The following is a 22891-nucleotide window of genomic DNA, read 5'->3' as shown; positions in this document are numbered from 1 at the left end:
ATAAAAGGATTTGTGGTAAGAAAGGATCCTGTTAGATTTAAATTACATTTGATATTTAAATTTACAGCTCACTAGCAGGTTTTCCAGGCCATAAAAAGAAAGCTCACCTGTGTACATTTTTTTCCAGTTTTAGCCTATCAGCCATATCTTTCCCATAAACTTCCTGTGTAGAACAGTTACCATTATACATTGGAGCTAAATGAGCAAAGTGTTATTTCCAGCCTTAAAATTAAGTTCATTTATCACCCCTCTCCCAGAACTGAGGACAAAGAACTGCTGCTTGGAAAGAGCCCAGGATGGGCTTCAGCAGCCATCAGAATCACTTAAGAGAGCGAGGTTAAAAGACAGATCCCTGGGCCTCTGCAGGAATTCTGACCAGCCAGTCAGTCGGTGACAGGACCCGGAAATCTGCAGTTTCAGCATGCACCAAAGGTGACTCAGACGTAGGTGGCCCATGCAGCACACCCTGACAAATCCCAGTGTAGAGATGCCCTCTGGGTTGCTGTGCCTTCTGGACGCAGCACGCCCTGGCTCCAGTGCTCTCTGTAAGCTAACACTGGGTGGACACTGCTGTGCTGGGCAAGCCGATCTGCAGGGCTCAGTGTGACACACCCCTGATTTCTCTTTATTCTGTTAGAATGATTACAGGAAGTTATCTATGCAATGCAAGGATTTTGTGGTGGGCGTGCTGGACCTATGCCGAGACACAGAAGAGGTGGAAGCGATTTTAAATGGTGATGTGAACTTCCAAGTCTGGTCCGACCACCACCGTCCAAGTCTGAGCCGGATCAAACTCGCCATTAAATACGAAGTCAAGAAGGTAAGCTTCCCCACCTCTCCAGGCCTTCCTGCCTTGCAGGACAGTGGGCCCATGCATATTTTACGTTCCCACAAGGTGACCGTGAAAACACCCATCGCCCAACTTCTTTCTAGACAGAGAACTGCCTGCCTTGCAGGACTGCTCAGAGCCCCTCTCAACACCCCACTCCTTCACTCCCCAAGAGAGATAGCTAGCATGACTGTAATTCCACGAACAGGCTTTGAGCATGGAAAACAAAAGAGATTTTCAGCCTCTAAACTACTGGCAGGGACAATGTGACATCACATCAGCAAGTAGGCCAACTCCCAAGTTTTCATGAGAAACATATTACTCCAGTCTATCAATAGCATTGGTTGAGCTTTCTCTGCGGGCCTGGGGACTTGTTGAAAACGTTTGACTGTGGAGGCTTCATGGGATCCGTGGTTCTGGCAGCCTCACAGGAATTTCACTCCAGAGGCTTATGACAGTACATAGTAGGAAGCTCAAGTAGACTTTGACAGGAGTAATACTTGTCCCACCTCCTCAGTCAACCTCAAGGTGTCTTTGATGGTCACAGGCACCCTGTAGCCCTCAGACCCACAGTGGGTGGTCAAACTGAAGTCCTAAGCAGCAAAACTCAATGATGCTTCCACTCTAGATGTATTCCACATTTTTGAGACTCTGCTCTTATGTTAGATGATGTCATCCACCCCGATGAAAACTGCGGAGCAGAGCTCCCAAGATCCATGTGTTTAAATACCATCGTGCTTCGCATGTAAGCAAAATGGGGGACCAACCTTTAGGGGTTTCATTTTTTTCCCCAACTATTTCACAGGGTCAATACTGGGGGTAGTTTCAATGCCCCCAAACTGACCTCTGGGCACTTGTCCTCTTGCTTGATTCGCTTAATTTGTGTGGAGTGAACCATCCTTCAATGAGTCACATATATCTGTGGAATTTAGCTAGTGAGAGCTTCTAAGTTTGAAAAAAATCTTCTTGTCTTTTTACTTTTAATAATAAAAAAATAAAAATAGCTTTTTCAAAGACTCTGATCCCAAAGTTAAACTACACAAATCATGAGAAAGGTGACCTTTGATTACCATTTAAAATCACAGGGCTATGAAAAGAGAGGGAGAGAGCTGCAGCTTCAAGTACAACCCTCTTTTCTTAGCTCAGAAAAGCTCATTTTTTTGCCAACCCCAAGAGCTCACTGAGGCTTTTCATCAGAACACAGCAATCCATTCCAGCAGCTGCTGAGATATCCATGCCCTTGGAGTTCACACAAACCCTGCTATGGTGACTCTTTAGCAGTGGTAAAGATGAGCTCGAGTTTCCAGAACCCCAAGCATTTCCTCCCTCCCCCAGGTCAGTGTGTCTGGCTGCCTCCAGACACAGGGAAGGAGCACGGGGTGGAGGCAAAGAACAAGGGATGTTTGGCATCGGCCGACTCTACAGTGACAGTTTTGGCTATTCATAAGTAATTCCAGTGGCCCACAAAAAGCAAGTATTCACCATTTCTCTGAAACACAAATCTAAACCTCTTAGCAAAACTGTCACTGAGGGTAGATCAGTAGCTAGTCCAGAAGTCTGGCCACGACCTCTTGTTGTCACCTACCAAGTACGAAACAGCCCTGGTGAGGAATGAGAGGAAAAAGTGAAGCACTCCACACACATGACAGTTTGGAGCAAAATAAAAAGGCTTTATGAGGGAAATTATTTAGTGGTATTTGCCAATTAGGGGAGTCATAAAGATCTCAGGAAACATCCATCATGAATGTCGAATGTCTGGGGCAATCCATAGGTAGGAAGATGATAAACAACATGCATAAAAAGTCAGCGTTGCTCATATCAAAGACCTACAATGGGTAGAAAGTCTCTCAAACCATGTATGCCATTATGCAACAGCAGACAGACTCAGAGCTTTCCCTGACATTTATTCATCAAGAATTACCAGTGAAAATACCGAATATTAAAAAGGTGTATTAATATTATAATGAGATTTCATTTTTAATTTATGAACTTTAGCATGCTTGCATGGGCACAATCTAACCCTGGGTCATTGAGTTATGAAATGACTAGCACCAAGGCCTAGTTATAAAGACACTGCCTTTTACACCTGATATATACGTTAGTTTTAAGGCTGGAATAAAAACCATAAAAACTTCCTAAATCTTTGTCTACATGATATCAAATCAAACCATGAATTCAGTAATTAATGCAAACTAGTTGTTCTTGGCAGTTTCATGGGCTGCTAGTAACTATGACCTTAAAAAAAGGTTTTGTGTTCAAATGAATTTGGAGATCTTGAATAAGTTCAATGGATTTCTTTGCCTAAAGACATTATAGAACTTTTAATACACATTTCTACTCTAATTAAAAGACGACTACAATATGTATTACTTGACCAAAGAACTCTATTTCTCATGGAACATCTGGTGAAACTAGTTTTCCATATAACAGTCTTTGGGAAACTTTAATACAGGATCAGCCTACATGGTCTATGAAATGCACAGATTCAAGTCTGGTGGGTGCCACCCTGTGGCTGGTAATGAGCCCTGGATCATGTCCTTCACTTGAATGTCTGCCTCTCTTCAGGCAACACACTAATGTCTAGTCTTCTGGCTGGCTCAATCATAATGTCAGCCTCCATTAGATAAAGACAGCTATTCCACCAGTGCACAAGGGACCACCTAGTAGAGAGAAAAGAATCATGACATGGGTGTCAGGAAACCAGATGTTTAGCATGATTATTTCACTTCAAATCTTTGAAGCTCTCTGGGTCTCATTCCCCATATGCAAAATGGGCATATAAGCTTTTGCTTCAGAGTTTTCTGTGAACTTTCAAATGAATGGATATGAGAGGAAATGCTCTGGAAAGTGTAAAGTTCTCTGGAGTTCCACAGGGAAGCATCATTGCTGTTACTCAGTGATGTCCTCCTTCCTTGGAACTAGACAATCTTTCTATTTCCAGAGACATCCCTATCTTGTCCTTTGTCTTCTCCCTAGAAAATGCAAGAAACTTCCCCCTGGGTAAGGACATTGTCATTATAGCCTAAAATTCCTCCAGAAAAGACAAAAGGCCTTGTGAGGATATGGTTGTCCTTCATGACTTTTGCCTAAAGAGGGTAACTCAGCCTCCACAAAAACCCAGATGTGTCATATGAAATGTTAATAAGTGTCTCCAGTAGGCAGTGTTGGAGAAGTGGCTAAGAAGATGCCCTTTGAGCACCTGGGTGGCTCAACTGGTTAAACATCTAACTCTTGATTTTGGCTCAGCTCATGATCTCCTGATTTGTAAGTTTGAGCCCTGTGTCAGGCTGTGCACTGACACCATGGAACCTGTTTGGGATTCTCTCTCTCCCTCTTTCTGCTGTTCCCATGTTCCCATACACATGCACATGCATATACTCTCCCTCTCAAAGTAAATAAACATTAAAAAAAATAAAAAAGATGCCCTTTGAGGTTAATCCTGGTCCAACCACTTATTAATGGAGCCACTTAAGCAAGTCACTTAGCCTCTCTATGTCTGACTTGTCTTAACCATAAACTTTGGATAATAATACCTACTTCATGGTAGGATTATGATAGAGCCAAATGGGATAAATTAAGTGTACCACAAACAGCCTCAGGCCCATCAGCCTGTGGATATAAATGAAGCAATATAACACACATATTGCACTGGCCTAGAGTCAATGTTCACATTACTTAATGCATTTCTGCGACCCATCCCAGTCCATCCCAGCCTTTATAGACTACAGTCCCTCCAGAAGCCAAGCTTGCCTTATGAAGAAACAAGGATGCTTTTTTCCCCATGCTGAATCACACTTAAGCTCAGAAACAAGTCTACCTGTGCCTCATGGATAAAGAAAACAACTCCTCCAGCTTTGGCCTACAGCTCACCTTGGTCTTCTCCTTCAGGGCCAATGTGACTAACAGGCATCTTGCTGTTTTCTCCATCTCTCTCTGTCCCCTTGGAACCATGACTAATAGCTTTCTTAATTAAAAGCATTCTTCTCCCTCTGCATATCAACTCTAATGCTTAGGAGACTTCCAGCTCTACCATTGGGGAAGATCCAACCAGTCTTGAAATTCATTTAGACTCAGCTGGACCCAGGCTGCACCCATAAAGGGAGCCCAGTGTCTGGCACATGGTCATTGTTGAGTGGCTGGTCACAGAGATCCAGACACCATCCTTGTTGCTCTATTCAACTTGTCTAACTGAAGACACACATCTGGGCTCTTCACTCCCATCTTTCTCTCTCTCCTCTTTTTTGCTTCTTTATCTCTAGGCTCACAGGGATGCTATTTTCCTTTCCTTCCCCTCCATCATCCCTTCCTTCTTCCTGACTCCAGGTCTACCATAATGGTGATCATATTAATCTCCTATTTTCTGAAAGAACTTTGCAGACATGTGTCCTCCAAGCTCAAATGCCATAGGACAGTGGGTCAGAGAGACACAGAAGGTCCTGGTTACATGACAGAAGCCTTAACTCCACCTTGTAGAAGTGATAGAGGTCCCACTGGACATAACAAAGCAAAGATCTACTACAAATTTAAAAAAGGAGAACACATGAATACAAGCTGTTTCAGCCACTGCCTGTGAGCTCTACAGCCTGCTGGGTATCCCAAGGTTGGTACGACAGTACTACCCTGAAAGAGCCACTGGGTGGTGGGGAAGGTGGGGGCAGGGATGCTATGACTATGGCAGCAATAGCCTCTGCACTTCACTAGCTGAGCAAAGTAGAATTCACAGCAGTCACCTCTTTCAGACTTGCAGATAGCTCCAGTTCTAGCGTCCTGGCCTGTGGCTTGGTTTGTGGGACCCAAGCATGGCACTGGCCATCTTTCCTTCACACTGATGAGACTAGTAAAGGTGTAGTTCCATTTTGCCTAGGCTTCCAGACTCTGAAAGTACAGAGGTTCCCTTTCCTGACTCTGCCAAGTTCCTGGGTGCTTCCTAGCTCAGAAAGCTAATCTCACATGAAACAAAGCCTTGGGACAGGACCATGGGAAGGAGGAGGAATGAAGGTGGGGTTTGGGGTAGGGGGGGCTGGTTCTTATTAGCTCTACTAAGACAGTTCCATTTTTCTCCACACCACTGTACTAAGGAAATAATAGCCCCTGTAATTTTCATTCATTTCCTTAGACAACATTTAACAAACATTCACTATGTCTACTACACCACCAACTCTGTGCTGAGCACTGGGGAGAGTGAGAAGACAAAGACCCACGCCTCGCCCTTGAAGAGTGTATATAGCAAAGGAGAGAGAAGTGTGAACAATGGTTACAATCCTGTCTGAGTCGGACAAATAGAAATGGGAAGGGGCAGCATGGAGGCCAGAGGAAGCAGTGACCAGCTCGGTCATGACCCCAAGAAAAGTCTCCCAGAAGCAGAAATGCTTGAGATGGGGCTAAGAGGATGAGAGGTCCTGGATGGGATGTCAATTTAGCAGAGAAGTGAGGAAGGACAATTTACACAGAGGGAGGTAAAAGCTGAAAAGTCACAGATACCTGAGGGATAGTGGCATGTTTGAGGATACGCTTAGAGGGGGACAAGTGCTTCCCAATGGCTATATCACTGTGGGAAAGGAGCAGGCTGGAAAGCTTGTCCAAACCAAATCCTTGAGGGGATTTCATTACAGAGACGCTAGGACTTTATCCTGGCAGCACTATCCCAGGGAATTTTCTGTGATGATGGAAACTGACATGGTAGGCACTAGCTTCTTATGGCTAGCCAGCACTTGAAATGTGGCTAATGTTCTTAGGGAACGCAATTCCTAGTAATTTTTAAATTAACTTAAACATCAAAGCCACATGTGGGCAGCGGGTACCACCCTGGACAATATGGGTGGATATCCCCAAGCATGCCTTCAACAAGCTTTCAGTGAGGACTACAGAGCATGCTGTGCTAGTTGCCAGGGACATGATGGTGAATACAAATGACACGATGTCAGCCATCATGGGAAAGACAGGTATTAATCAACACATCACACCAATAAACTTTCATGTTGCAACTGAAATAGCTATTATAAAAGAGAAGAGCGTGATATTATAACGTCTAAAGCTAGATGTGACCTAATCAGGGAGGTCAGTGAAGGTTTCTCCGAGGAAGTCATATCTGCTCCGAGAGCTAAAGAATAAAAAGTTAACCAGACTTTGGGAGGACATTTCTGAGGGAGAGAACATGCTCAAAGCATATCTGAAGGCCCTGTGGTGAGAAAAAAAATACAGCATATAAGAGAAACTGAAAGGTAAATGTGGCTGAGTTGGAAGGCGTCAGGAAGAGCAGGGTACATACGGGATGAGTGTAAACACACGGGCGGGGCCCAGACCTTGCGGAGGCTCCTAGACTATGCTAAAGGCTGTTGTTCTCCTTCCTTTCTAAGACTAAGAGGAAGCCAGTGGAGAACTTTAATCGGAAGTGGTTGTAAAGTTGAAGAAAGATGGAGAGACAGCTTTTCGTCAGAGAAAGGCTGGAAGGCAAAAAGGGCAGGTATGGATGCAGCATGGTTGCTGGGCGAAAGAGGATATTAATGAAGACAGGCACCATTACGCTGTGTTGACAAGCAAAGCCGAAGGTGTAGTGGCTTTTAACAAAAGGCGGCTTATTTGTTGCTCATTCTGTTTCCATCTTGGAACAGATTTCACCCAGGAACCCAGGCTGATAAGAACAGCTATCCTGTCCAAAGTTCCCACCTTGCCAAAGGGAACTCCGGCAAGGGAGAGTCCCACATCCACAAATAAATGCTTCGACCTAGAAGTGACTCACATTGTTTCCACTTACAACTCATTGTAAACAACTAGTCACATAGCCCACCAGCAACATGGGAGAAGCCAGGAAGTATAACCCTGCTGTATTTTGAAAGGATAGGAAAATGAAGCTAGCCGGCAGATACCCCAAATGACTATCAAAAGGACAAAAGTTGAAGGAATTCATATTAACAGCCTCAACTTCTCTATAAATAGGAAGCAGAATCACCCTCTGAGGTAGAAGGCAGCCTCAAAAAAGTGAGAAAAAAAAGTTGAGGAAAAATTCCGTGGGAGATGGAAGAGACAGCTGAACAGTAGAGCTGATATCCCAGCCAAGACTGGAGAGATTGTAAATTCTCTGCCAATAGCCTGTGTTCTTAATAAAAATAGAAAATCTCTACCACAAAAATGGTAACATGCCAAGTCAGTGTCCTCCATGAACCTCAATTCCATGCTGTCAACTTCATTTCAAGATTTCTTCATACACACGGGGCCCTGAAGTGCACAAAACATGCCCACAGTTTTCCCCTCAGAGAATAAGACCAATGAGCTAGGGGTGAGCTGGGGGGCAGGGGGCCAACTGCACCCATATCACCACTCTGTCTAAAGCTGGGCAAGGGTTCTAACCCCAGCAGAAGTCTCTTTGCTTCTTTCTTCCAAAAATCACCACCTTGTGCACATGTGACAGTCGTGCTGTAAATGGGCCCATTTTCCTACCTGGAAAAACGGCCAGGAGAAGAAAATAGAACGTGTTATGGTTGCGAGTCTGCCTGCTCAAGTTCTCTGCTTACTGAGTATGTGGCTGTAGTTAAGCAACCTAATCTGCTAGCCTGTAGCAGGCTCCCAGGTAAGGTGGACCATGATGCTCAAGAGTCTCCCGACCTAAATTTGCACTACAAGAGACAACGAGGTCCAGCAGAAGCACAAGTGACTGATGCCCCTCACCAAAGTGCAGTGACCATGGGAAGGGACACTAGAGAGAGGGAAGATGACCTCTGCTGGGGTTCTGTTTCATTTCCTCTGTCTGCACGGAGCACAGGGACAGTGAGCAAAGGGGACCTGGGGACACCAGAGCTTTCTAGAGGACGTCTGAGAGTCCATTCAGACACTCACATGCTCTAAGCAGACATTCTCCTACTGTGTTTTCCTGCTGAGGCATCGTTTTACCAGATGCTCAGAGTTAAGAAGATCAGAGTTGTCACAAACACAGTCTGGCTGGTCAGGCACTACCCCAAACTGCACCACAGGGTACCCGGTAGCTGCCAAACACTGTTAGAATCCATTGGTGTTGAAAGCATCAATCTGCATCCTCTTTGGGGATTCCTCTCAGCACTTGTGTAGCCCTAGCCTGACCACATGGCACAAAAATTATCAATGTCCATTAATCTGTCAGCTCAGAGGGGCTATCTTTTGCATAGATTAAAGGAAGTGTTGTTTTTCTTCAAGCAGCAAATCTTAAGAAGGACTAATCCAAGTACGCACGTATCCCTTTTCTGCCTGGCAAAACTCTCAGAGGAAAAATAGAGTCTGTTGGACAGCAGTACAGTGTTGCATCTGGAAGCCTGACTGTGCATGTTCAAGTCCTAAGTCCTTCTCCTACTAGATATGTGGCCTCAGTTTCCTTACCTCTATAATGAGAGCAAATAATACCTAATAAAATGATAATCGATGTTTATTAACACACATAATGCAGCCAGAACATGGTAAGTGCGTAATAAATGTTAGCTAGTGGAAGCTGCTTGCCATGGTGGTTTTACAAGTAGAACTACTCTTAAGTCTAAACCAGTGTTTCTCAAATTCAGTACTATTGACATTTTGGGCCAGTTTTTTTTTTTTTTTTTTTTTTTTTGCTGGGGGCACCATCCTGTGCATTATAGAAAAGTTAGCAACGTCCCTGGCCTCCACCCACTAGATGCCAGTAGCCTTCTCCCCCCCATGTTGTGTCAACCAAAAATGTCTCCAGATAGTCACTCATGTCCCTGGGGGAAAGAGTGGGAACAAAATCATTCCCTGTTGAGAATCTCTGGGATGGTTTTCGGAATCCAGGCCACAATCCCTTAACTACAAACCCCGGGGGCAGGGATTACAGTTCTCCAAGGATGTATTGCATCTCTCTAGACCAAATCCAAGGTTAAATCAAACTCAAACTCACTGTATCTCTTGGAACTAAATTCTCAAACTTAGCTGCACCATGAAACCACCTGAGAGCTTTATTCAAAAACACCAAAGTCGGTGCCCCACCCACAGATTCTCTAATCCAATTCTTCTAAGTGGAAGCCCGGAATGTGTTTTTTAAAGGCTCTTATGATTCTAAATTTCGGAAAGACTCAGCTCCTGCAAAGTAGGAACTCTCCTCATTCATCTTGGTCTGTGAACAGTACTTACCCGGCACATAATGTACAGGCTCCCTGCTGAGTAAACGAATAGATGGGCACAAAGTGCAAAGTCATACATAGGCTTTAATCGTTCTCAAACTAAATATAACTCCTTATAATATTCAGATGATGTTCCAGGCTGGTCTTCAAGTATGAGGCCACCATCTCCACTTTCTCCATGATGACATGTGTCCTCTGGGGTTAGAACACCGGGAAAGAACTCTTACTATCCAAAGAAACCCTAACATTGGTTCTGGCCTGGCAGTCTTAGGGATGGAGCAAAGAGGTGGCTGGCTCCCAGGGTGTCCATGCATAGTCTCGGAGAGACCCTCTGGGGCCTCTGTCCCCCAAAGGAGGACTCAGATCACTTACTGTTCCACAGTGGATCTCAGGATTGCTCCCTGCACTCACTAGCATGAGTTGCTAGCCTACCCCCATATCCTGCCTGGCTGTTTTTAGAGGGAAAAGCACAGCACCTGAGGCCTCCTCTCTGCCCTTCCTCAGGCCTGCTGTGAATCATCTGATACAACTTCCTCTAAAGATCAGATACTACTATGCTTTTGCAAAAAGAGATTTCAGATCCTCAAAGTAACGGCTGTCACAATAGGGGAGAAAACTATTGCTTTTTGGTTATTTTGCTGCCTTTTGTTCAGCTCTTTCACTATATAAATATTTGCATGAAAGGATAATCCTTTAAAGCATTTTTCTTCTTGGTTATCATGTTTCCTAGGCTACGCAGCCTTAGCTTCTGAAACTATCATGATATTCATCATGTGTTGCATTTGTTAAAATAGTCAGAGTCTGATTATTATTACATCCTGATTTGGAGGTTAACAAGAAGAGAAGAATTTGAGGAGCATTCAAGGGGGTAACATAAATCCCCAATGCCTCCAAGAAATAGATGCAAATCAGATGCATTTACTAGCCCAAAGTGGAAAGCACAACAAGAGCCATTTTCAAATTGTCACTTTTATCCCAGAGTCAAACAGATCTTAGAAATTATAGTCCCCCCAAGGACCTGTGACTAACTCCAGTAATTAAGCTAAAGACAAACTCTCATTATTTCTGTACTAAGTGGTCATATATAGATTCAGAGTCTTAACGAGCATTTGATCTTTTATATGTTCCTCCCATTATGTACCATAATGCATTATTCTTTTATTAACATTCATCTGCCTAAGGTCATTTGTAAATTCCTTGATGGAAGGGGAGTTTTTTAAGTATAATTGTGGATGAAAATCTGTGCTTAATAGAGATCCCTTGACTTACATAATCCAGGCCATAGGCATACTGTACTTAAAAGACTGGAATAGGGGCGGCTGGGTGGCGCAGTCGGTTAAGCGTCCGACTTCAGCCAGGTCACGATCTCGCGGTCCGTGAGTTCGAGCCCCGCATCAGGCTCTGGACTGATGGCTCGGAGCCTGGAGCCTATTTCCGATTCTGTGTCTCCCTCTCTCTCTGCCCCTCCCCCGTTCATGCTCTGTCTCTCTCTGTCCCAAAAATAAATAAACGTTGAAAAAATTTTTTAAAAGATTGGAATAGCCTCCAAATGTTCTTCTTACCTCTTCCCTCCTCCCCCTGCCCCACACACAAGCTACAGTTACAAAATTTTTTAAGTAATCAGATCCTGTCACACCCCGCTCCCATCTTCCATCTCAAAGGGACCAAGCCAGGTGGAGTCCCTGCCCTCAGGAAGCTTTCAGTCTAATAATCCTCACTGTAAGAAGCAGAGCCTGAGACAAGGGTCCTTGTGCAAGTGAGCAATCTTAGAAGAATCCTACAATGAGGGGGCAGAAGCTGGAGAAGAAGCTAATCTAAGAAGTGATTTCGGTGAAGCTAACTTCAGCCTGATCTCGTGGGAGAGCTCTGATGTATGAGTAGCACCGTAGCGAAGCAAGGGGCATCTGTATCAGTCGGTCATTACTTGCAGGTTGCCCCCAGGGGAGAGGCATAACCTGCCAGGCATTTCTGGGCAAAGCAGCTCCCAGGGGCAGAGGTAAACTTCTGGAGAAGGATTCATCAGTGAGCCCTTAGCAGCCAACACCCCCACGAGCAGGGGATGGGAGGGCCTAACAGGTAAAGAGATCTAGGCGGGCCACCACCACCATCTTTCATGCCGTTAAAGTGCTTAAATCCAAACTACTAACCATGCCCTACAAGGTGCTTCACGGCTTAGCCTCTGCTTTCTCTCCAAATTCACCTCACACCAAGCTCACTCTTGCTCACTCATCTCCAACTACACTGCCTCCTTCTCTCTCCCTTCAACACTCCATACTAATACCCAACCCAGAGAAGTTATTGATGCCTTTCCCTCATATCTCTACTGGCTGGACCTTCTTCATCATTCAAAACTCAGATCAGCTATCTCCTTCTGAGAGAGACCTTCTTGATCATTCTATCTGAATGTCACCATGTTGCTCCCTCCCTCATCAGCCACTCTCTATCCCAGTACGTGTTCTGTTGTAGTATCATTTGTTTACTTGTTTACTGTCTATTTCCCCCAACACACTAAACTCTGTGGCAGCAGCTCACCTCTGTATCCCGAGCCTATAGCAGACCCGAGCAAGCAAGAGATACTCAAAATTATTTACTGAGTAAGCGGCTGAGTCAATGGATGAAACATACCTGAGTTTTCTTCCAGGTTTTATTTTTCTGAAATACAGTAAAATCTCATGTTCTAGATGACGTGCATTCCTAAAAAACTGTTGAGGAAACTCTCAGGGTTCTCTTGAGAATCAAATAGCAAAGTAGCCTATGGTGAGTTATGAATATTAGCTATTATTTGTCTCATTCTTGGACTCCTATAACTATTGGCAATGAGTCCATGGAAACTCAGATCGCCACTGACATGGTTATTTTATGAATAAATGAATGAATGAGAGAGAGGGAGGGAGAGGAGGGAAGGAAGGAAGGAAGGGAGGGAGGAAGGGAAGTTATTTAAATATAAAATACCACTACTTGATTAATAAAGTTCATAATATTTTGGCCCAAAACTGAATCCTGAAGAAATTATCAATTTTTATAGTATTATTCCATAAAAACCCATCTGATGTATCATCATTTGATTGCTTTGCTTGCTCTCCTTCTAATAGGTGTTAGCTCTTTCTGAACAGGCAAATTTGCAAACTTCAAGGAGGAGATAACCATATGACACCTGTTATCAGCTAAATATGTGGGCATTAAAAAGAAAGACCCAGCCCCTGGCATCAGGAGCTTACCTCCTAAAGGGCTACCCAGACCTCAATTCAGCCCTTTATCTAACAAAGAAAGGAAAGATTAACTCAGGCAAAAATGATGTGGGAAAACTTTAAGGAAGAAGAAGGGGTAGCTTTCGAGTCAAACCCTAAAAGATGGGTCAGAGCTCAAAAGAAAAGGGGAATGAAGATGTTCCAGACAAAGAAATGGGAGGGAAGCACAAAAGTGTGATAATGTTTGGAGAATTGCAGATGGTGAGAGTGAAGGCATATGGGAAGAGAAGAGCCTGGGGAGGAAGGGACAAGATGGGAGTGGCAACTGGAGACCAGAAGCCTGAGGTCAGAGAAAATGCAGCCTGCTAGGGAGGTGGGGCCAGATGTGACAGGCTATGAAGATGTGCTGAAATGTATGACCTTCATTCCATAACAGAAATGGAACCAATGACGTTGTCTTTACAGGTTGCCTTTATAATCATACTTACTTCATTTGTTACACAAACAGCCTAAAAATAGGAAAAAATTTTAAAAGGAAAAGAATAATCTACAATCGTGTCCACATGTTGATTGTTTTCATTTCTTGACATGCCTCCAACTATTTCCCATACAGACACATGTATTTACATACTTACAACCATAGGGTAAGTAATTCTGTGATGTGATTCACCTAGCATTAGAACACTTTTCTATTTTTTTTCTATAATTATTATTTTTATGACAGGATAAGACTCATGTATCACAGTTTATATCTTGTCTACTGATAGACATTTGCTTTTTTCATAGATTTATATTTTTCTATTATCTTCATACATATCATTTTCTTTCCTTCTTTTTGTTATTTCCCAAAACTGAGTTTGTGAGAGTGAGGCTCCTGGGTCAAAGGACACAAATATCTGTGGAACACATATTGCAAAATTATTTTTCAAGGGCTACACTATTTTTCAATATCAGCAGTATTATACAACTGAACCGGTTTCATCGGTACTTTGCAAGTATTAGATATATTAAAATGTATTCCTCTGGTCACTATGCAGATGAGCATTTTCTACGTGAATTCTCCCCACCCACAGCCATTCACTACACACCACCACCAATATCCTCTAGCATTTGCATATTGGAGCCTTGACCTTTTCAAAGGTGACATGAATGGCTCTTGCGCAATACAGAACTTTTTACATATATTTGTGGCTAAATGCTAGGTCATGACTGTAGGTAGCCTTGTTACCATAAGGCAGTTCGAGTAGCAGGGTTTGATAGTGTATAGAACGGGAACTAAGATGCTACTGGAAGAGTCGAATGGGAGGTGATGCGGGCCTAAAGTAAAGTGGTAGCTGTGTTCATGAAAAGAAAGAAGAAATCTTGCATAACTGGTTTTTTTGGAAGGAGAAAATGGGGCTTTGCAATCCAGCACACAAATTCAACCTAGAAGTTTCTGTGGGAGTCTGGCCTATCAATCACAGGACAAACTGTATTACTCAGATCCCTAAATTGCCCTAACAGAGATTTCACTTAGGTGACAGAGGGTATTGGAGGCCATCTTGGAGCCTAGGGGACTTTGTGATAGGATGCGGCAGTGCAGAGCCCTGGGCCCACATGGGTGGGGGAAGGACTAGGCAGAGGACAAGGAGAGAAATAATCAGAACTCAAGAGAAATGCTCAGGAAGAACACATATAGATTATTTCTCTCTCGGGAGTGCCAGCCCTGTCCCCACACTTCATGTGTGTGCCTCAGCCTCACAGCCTTGGTCACATGTCCCCATATTACTGATGAAGGTATGGGGGCCCAGAGAGGGAACGCAACTCTCCAAAAGTTGGGCAACTGGTACGAAGTAGAAGAGGAATTCCAACTTAAATCCCTGGTCTCAAAGCCTCTGTTCTTAGCCACCAGACTGTGCTGGGACCTGAGGGGTTAAGACCAGCTTCCCCCCCCGCCCCAGAGGGTGCCAGAAGAATTGCCAAAGGGAAGAGGCATGGGGGGCAAGTGAACCCACAGAGTCAGGTGCTCCTACTCAACCCACAAGCCCTGTGCACAAAGGCAGAGAAGTGCCGGAAACTGGAGGAAGTCTCTGGCTACAGAAACTAACTCAGCCAAGATCCTCAGGGAAACTAAACCTCTCAGTGGATCCTTCAGTTTCCCTGGATTATTTTCAGTGAATGCAAAATAGTACTTGGTTTTCTAACAAGGACCCTCATTCAATGAGCAAAAAGATGTTTAAATGTTCACTAATTTGGAAGCTGCTTTCAGTAACCAGCATGCTGAAATTTAGTGCTATTAAGGCCCATTAGGGAGGATTTATAAAGACAGAATTCCAAAAACCCAATCCATCAGCACCAGTTACAGATCCCTAGCTGATAATAGCCCACTGGCCAGAGAAAATGGTGTACTATGAGGGTGGGGGACATACACGTATATATGTTCTATTGTAATTGTAACTGGTTATTATATTTATGAACATTGCACATATATGCACAACTATGTAATACTGTTGTTAAAGACTTCTTCCTGAAATAATGGGCTCCCTCCCAGAAAATCAAAGAGTGCATGATTCTGTGGAAAACCAGACCTTTCGACGTGTGGATCATGGTGAATCTTTTCTAGGTGGAGGAGGGGTTAGAATCATGAGCTCTGGATTGAGACAGCCTGAAGTCACCTTAAGCAAATCACTTAACCTTGTTTTTCCTTCATCTCTAAAGTACGGGTCATAATGCGTGCCTTATAAAGGCCTAGAACATAGTGGGTACCTGATAAATGTGGACGACTAGCACATTGCAAATGCTATCTTTCAGGAATTATTCTAATCCGCAGCAGGTACTAGTTACAGGACTGGCTACACATTATCTAGGTAGCAGGCACAGCACAGCCCGCTCCAAGGTATTATACTCTATTATTAGAAAACAGTTTTCTATTTCTAACCTTAATCTGTTCCGTTGGAAATGTCATTTTATTATACTATTAAAATTTTATGTACATAGATATATAGTACTATACATGTAATTAGTGGAGAAACAGATATAACCAGTATGAATTTGCTTCAGGACTCTTGGGTTAAGAAATCTCATATGTGGAATGGGAGTATTTGGGTGGTTGACATCTTGGTTGTGTGACCTTAAACAAGTGACCTAGCTTCTCTGTGCCTCAGTTTCCTCACTTAAGAAAAAACATAAAAGGGGCGCCTGGGTGGCTCAGTCGGTTAAGCGTCTGACTTCGGCTCAGGTCATGATCTCGCGGTCCGTGGGTTCGAGCCCCGTGTCGGGCTCTGTGCTGACAGCTCAGAGCCTGGAGCCTGTTTCAGATTCTGTGTCTCCCTCTTTCTCTGACCCTCCCCTGTTCATGCTCTCTGTCTCAAAAATAAATAAATGTTAAAAAAAAAAAAAAAAGAAAAGAAAAAACATAATGGTGTCTATGCCGTAGGATTAGTGTGAGGATTACATTAACACATGAAAATCACCTAGAATAATGCCTGGTGCATCATATATATCCAATAAATGTTGGCTCCCTAACATTTTTTACTTTTCTAAGCCATGTGAAATCTGGCCCCATATCTCCTACCCAGGTGGCCAGAAAATCCTGTCTCAGTCACTGTGGAGCATCCTCCTCTGTGTCACACCACAGTCCTGAAAACTCACCTGTATACCCAAAGGAGGGCTCTTGGCCTATCCACTTCTTGTGGATACCCACTGCCCCTAGCACGCACTGATCACCACCATCTGCCCAAGCTGTAGCGCCATCTAATTCATTTAACAGTTTGTTTGAGAACCCACTCTGTCCCAAATAGTGTAACAGGTATTGGGAATACAATAACAAAACAGAACAGACAGGAGTCCCTTCCCTCATGGAGCTTCCAGTGAAGCAGGATCTCTGGGCCAGACTACTGCTGGGGTCCTCCCTTTCCACAAAGAAGCCACTTGGCACTGGTGAATCCCCCAGCACTCTGGAATGACTGCCATCTGGGGGTCTTTCTACCTATGGGGCAGAGTTCAAGGGCAATCTGATGTCTACACCCCACAGAAAACTCATAAAGCCCAATTTCTTCTTCTAGTCTCAGGAAACATCTCTCCAATATCAGATACCCTTCTCCATCCTCTCCCCCTCACTAGACCTTGATACCCCAAAATGGCCAACATGTGGTTTTTGGAACCAGTCCCAAGAACTGTGTACTTCCTCCTGAACCACAACTACTTGGCTCACAGAATCCTCCTGGACACCTCCACAGGAGGTAGAAGGCCAATCATTCTCCCGTCATGATACTTCAGCTGAGAAAACATGACAGGCTCATCTCCCAGGAAGGTTATTCTTTTTATTATTATTTTTTTGAGAGAGAAAGAGTGTGGGCATGCATAGGGGAGGGGCAGAGAAAGGGAGAAAAAGAATCGCAAGCAGGCTCCACACCCGGTGCAGAGCCCTGTGCGGGGATTGATCCCATGACTGTGAGATCATGACTGAGCTAAAATCAACAGTCGGCCACTCAACAAACTGAGCCATCCAGGTGCCCCTCCCAAGAAGGTTATTCAGACACCCAGTGATGCAGAGGAGATTAAGGGAAGGGCATCTACAGCTCAGTGGCCAGGAGGTGGTATCTGGGTTACAGAGGTATCCGAGGACAGGAAGACAGAGAACAGACTATCAGGTCTGAGGAGTAGAGGAAATTAACATGATTTTGAGAAAGCAATTGCATCAGAGTTCAGGGACCAGATTTCAGATAGTCCAGAGGCTGTGGGGAAGGTCAAGAACACAGGTGAGAGCCAGCTGCGATTAGGAGGAACACTTCTTCTGTGAAGGAGAGGAGGAGACGAAAAGAGGATGAGCGTCCCAGGAGAGAAGAGTTGAAAGCTGTGGAGGGAGCTCTCACCCAATAGTCCCACAGAGAAGGAGGTAACACAGAGAGCTGGGACTGAAAGCAACACAAGCGTTCAACTTATCTTCTGGTGCTTAATACTCAGTGGCTTAAAAAAACAACAAATACTTTTATCTGCTTACAATTCTGTGGATCAGGAAATCTGGCATGACTCAAGTGAGAAGTTCTTATGGCCACAGTGCATCAGCCAGAGTCCTTTGCTCAGCTGTATCAAACTGGTGTAAGCTAATTGGTGGTTAGGCTGAAATGGAAGATTCTAGAAGGCTTCACTTATGTGTCTGGCACATGAATGCCCTTTTATATAGTGTGTTTCTGTCTCTCTCTTCTCCTCTCCTCTCTTTCTCTCTCTCTCCCTGCCTTCTCCCCCTCCACATGGCTATGTTGCATTTCCTAACACCACAGTGATCTCAGGGGGGTGGTCTCCTACAGGGCAGTTGTCTTTGAAGAGGGAGCTTTCCCAGGAGTGAAAAGAGATGCTGAAGATCTCTAAGGTCCAGTCTTGGAAAGTTCTGCAGCATCACTTCTACCACATTCTGTTGTTCAAAATAGATCACTGAGAGCTAGCCCAGCATCAGTGGCAGTGGAAATAGACCCCACCTCTGTCACACTGCAGAGCATGTGAGATGGGAGAGATTATTACCACTATCTTTAGAAAGGCCATTTACCCCCAGGCAGAAAGAAAGGGTTAGACTTCTTATTTGTAGGGGCACATGGTAGGGTTAAGGAGATGAGCTAGAAGATTCATTCATTCATTCATTCATTCAGCAAATATTTATTAAAAGGCTACTATGTACTGGACACTGTTCTGAGTACTGTGAACATAATGCAATTAAAAAAAAAAAAAAAGTCCTTGCCATTATGGAGCTTACATTCTAGTGCAGTGACAGATGATAAACGTGTATCATAAAGTCTGGTGGTTACCAAGTGATATAAACAAAGCAGGGTAAGAGGCAGGAAGGGACTGATTGGCAGGTAGAGGGAAGACTTCTATTTTGGTCAAGGTGGTCAAGTGAGACCTTAGTATGTTTCAGGAAGAGTGGGGAGTGGAGCTACATCACACTGAAAGAAAAAGGAGATTGGCAGGATGGGAAGTATGCAAGAACCAGATTATCAAAAATCTCAAAGATATGGGAAGAAATGTTCTTTTTCTCTACCCATAGTGGGCAGTAATTGATCAAGCTTCTTGTCCAGATGAAGGGAGCTCAGTTCTTAGAAGAAATCCATCCTTACTGGCCCCTTCCCTGTTCTTGGGGAGTTGAGGAGAGGGGAGATTACAGAATCTACCATCATCCCTGTGTCCTCTGACCGAGGTCTACCCTTCTGGATTCTCAGAGCTTGGGAAGGTGTCTTTGCTATATGTTGGACATTATAGCAACCAGAAGCTATCCAAACTTGGTCTGGAAATAATATACAAAGAATTCTGCAAAGCTCCAGATGGCTTTGTAAATCCAATTAAACTCACAACTGGCCCAGAAACTTTCCCCATCATAATTACATTATTGATCATTAACATTTAAAGAAGTTGCAAACAGAATCCTGGACAATGCAATAAATTATAATTGTCTGCTGGGCAGGTTCCATGAATCAGGTGCCTCTGGAGCCTTTTGAGACTGTCTGATGCTGTAATTTAAATGATGTTGTTCTGCTTTTTGGTAAATGGGAGTACAGCAGGGGCGGAAGTGGGGACAAGTGTGTGCATACAATCTACATTATGGGTTCCTGCCCATATATCTAAAAATGAAAGACTATTAGCTGCCAAGACACCCTGTTTTTCTGAGGCACGTTTAGTCTCCATGTTAGGGTGATGCAAGACTCCTGAGCAGCTCCTACCTCCTACTGCTCTCCAAAGGTCATCCACCCTGAGCTATCTTCATCTCTCCTGACACACTAGGTTCCGAGGCATCACTAATAAAACAACAATCTATTAAGTGCTTAATCTGTGCCCTTAACCATACCAAGTGCTCTGAATACCCTCAATCAGCGCACCATCAATATCGTCATCCCCACTTTCCAGATGCAATAGCACTGCCTGAGAGGCAAAGTCAAGATTTAAAGCAAGATCTATCTGACTTAGAAGCCCAAATTCTTTGCAGGTCCTTCTTTTCAGAATGCCCTTCCTGACTCTCTTGATGGTCTCCTACCAGACTCTCTAGCTCAGCTCAAAAAACCCTCCTCCTCCAGGAAGCCTTCCCTCACTGCCCCTCCGTATCCCCTCTTGGGATGGGTGCTTTTCTCTGCTCTTTCATAGCATCTTGATAGCACTGCTATAGCACCGACTGAGCTACAATGAATCTTCCTGTTTACCAGTCTCCCTGACTAGACTTAGAGGGCCATGAAAGCCAGAGCATTATTTTTAACCTTTGTGTTCGTGGTATCTGGCTCAATAGGTATTTTCTGGATGAGCATATGGGTGAATGGATGGATGGATGGATGGATGGATGGAGGGATGGACAGACAGATACAAATTTATGCATACATACATACATGTAAGCTTAAACATATCACAATTGCTTATGAGATTCAGTTTCAACTTCTGAAGAATATAAACATTCTGAGAGAAATAAAGACGTTATTGCCATGGGTTGATTAAAAACAAAAACAAAAAACAGCACCCAAAGTAAGACCAAAATTAACTCACCAGGAAATTTTCTACATATATATATATATATATACCTTGGGGTGTGACCCCTGAATGACAAAGGGCACTAGTGTCTCTTCAAATACTAAACAGAAGTGTCAAGGGGACCTTTCCATTGGTTGCTGAATATTCATACCCATCATTTGACATGTAAGAATGACAGCCAGCGGTCACCTGCATGACCAGGGTTTGCCTCCACCAGAAATAAACACTTCAGGTTTCCCAGTGTCTGCGATGTGATAAATTTCCAGATTTCCTGGAGAAACAAAAGGTGCAACTGGGGATGTCCAGGCTGGAAGCATTAGTGACAGAGCAGACACAGGTACCACCAAGAGGAAAATACAGCAACCTTTGCTACGTATCTGGCTAAGGTGTGTGCCAGGCTTTCCGTCAAGTAACAATGTCCCTTCAAGTATCAGATGATAGAAATGGAAGCACGACATCAAGAATTAGGAAACACCCCTTAAAAGTTGTCTGTGTGCTCTAGATGTGGAAAATTATGGTAGTTGTTGGGGAGGGAATATTCATCATAGATACACTCTACTGTTTGCATGGGGCCCAGAACTTTGTGAGAACTAACCTGAACATTGTCTACACGGGGTTTCACTTTGTTGGTCAGGTTGGTGCTGGGAAGCGGAAGAGCAGGAAATAAGGTTAATGTTAAGGAAAGACTGAAAGACAAATTCCCAGAAACGAGAAGTCTGGGAAAAACCTGAGTGTAGGGGTGAACAGGAGTTCAGAGTTCAGCATGAAGTGGTCCTCAGGTCCTCCCTGACCTCCCCATAAGCCAAGACAAGCTAACTTTATATAGGGAGCTAAGAGTACTGGCTCAGGTTTTCACACCTTTGTCCATCTGGCTTTTGGGAAACTAACTCATGTAGTCAAATGGAGGTGACATGAATAAGACGAGTAATCTACTTGGGATCATCAAAACAGAATTATGCAGGCCTGAACCCTGAGAAGGAGAAACTGTGAACAGTGGAAGGCATTACTTCACCCTGGGCATTAGTTCCAGTGACTCTATTGAGGGAGTGCCCTCTAGAAAAGATGGGCATGAGAAGATACAGGCATTTCTGGGGTAGACGTGGTGGTGAGCAAGTGGCCACGTGTGCTGAGAAAGTGGATGGCCCTCACAACAAAGGCATTCGAGGTCTTGAGGAATTCAGCGTCCACTCCCTCGTGGGAGCCCCCCAGGCCAGCAGCAGAACTGCAGGAGAAAGAAAGTCATGAGAGCAGAGTAGAGGGCAGAGGGCTAAACACACTACAGAGGTAGGTGCAGGCCAGCCCAGGAGGCGTCCATGCAAGCAGAACAACAGAATAACGAGCTGATGGTAGGACAGCCAGAACAGAGCTACAGGGACACAACAGCAGCTGTACCTATGCACTGGATCAGCCACCTGGGGACACTTCAGGGAACATTTAGTATGTGACTCAAGTAGAAACACATAGGAGGCCATCATAAAAAACTGCTTGCCATCCAGCCTGAAAGGGCTCTGACATAGCAAGTTTTGGAAATTCACAATCTTCCCAAAGGCAAAAAACTTGACCGCCTCACTTACTACTATATTCTCCACACCTGGAGGTGCTTGGTGCAAAGTATCAAATAGCATTTACTACATGTCTGGTCGTTGGACAGACAGATGCATGTCAATGGGGCTGGTCTGTACTCACCAGCTGACAAGACCGTTAACATTTGGGTCACATATCTGCTATTTCTCATTCCTGAACCAAGGGTTTTTCAAGATTTATGTCTCATATTATCAAAATACTGGTAATGGTCACATTTCATAAGTGTTGAAAATTCCTAAGTTTAAATTTTAAAAAGCTTAAATTTTAGGGGCACCTGGGTGGCTCAATCGGTTAAGTGTCCAACTTTGGCTCAGTTCATGATCTCACAGTTCATGGGTTCAAGACCCACGTCAGGCTCTGTGCTGATAGCTCACAGCCTGGAGCCTGCCTCGGATTCTGTGTGTCTCTCTCTATGCCCTTCCCTGCTCAGGCTCTGTCTCTCTCTCTCAAAAATAAAATAAACATTAAAAAAAATTTTTTAATAAATAATAAAAAGTTTAAATTTTAAAAGACACTAAATCCTGAGTGTGCTTTAAGTGTAAAACTGCATATACAAATAAAAGCATCAAGTAAAAATAAAACATGGGCAAAATATATGTTACACATACACAAGCATTATAATATAAATTCATAAAAGACGAAATTAATTTTAAAGTGATTTTTAAATAATTACATAAAGGTAAAATGTAAAGTGTGATTTTAAAAAGTAAAGC

At 43.8% G+C, this 22891-nt stretch overlaps 1 protein-coding gene across 1 annotated transcript in view; it reads left to right on the top strand.

Moving 5' to 3' along the window:
- The window catches only part of TRPC7 (transient receptor potential cation channel subfamily C member 7), a 139548-nt gene that overhangs the window by 46913 nt on the left and 69744 nt on the right, over window positions 1-22891 (top strand). The window contains exon 3 of the mRNA XM_045489791.1: window positions 638-820. Within this exon, the coding sequence (XP_045345747.1) occupies window positions 638-820 (183 nt within the window). The remainder of the gene's footprint in view (window positions 1-637; window positions 821-22891) is intronic.

This window comes from Leopardus geoffroyi, chromosome A1 (assembly GCF_018350155.1).
Source record: "Leopardus geoffroyi isolate Oge1 chromosome A1, O.geoffroyi_Oge1_pat1.0, whole genome shotgun sequence".
Classification (NCBI taxonomy): Eukaryota; Metazoa; Chordata; class Mammalia; order Carnivora; family Felidae; genus Leopardus; species Leopardus geoffroyi.
Note: the sequence above shows the minus strand (reverse complement) of the source record. Positions and strands in the feature narration are given on the sequence as shown.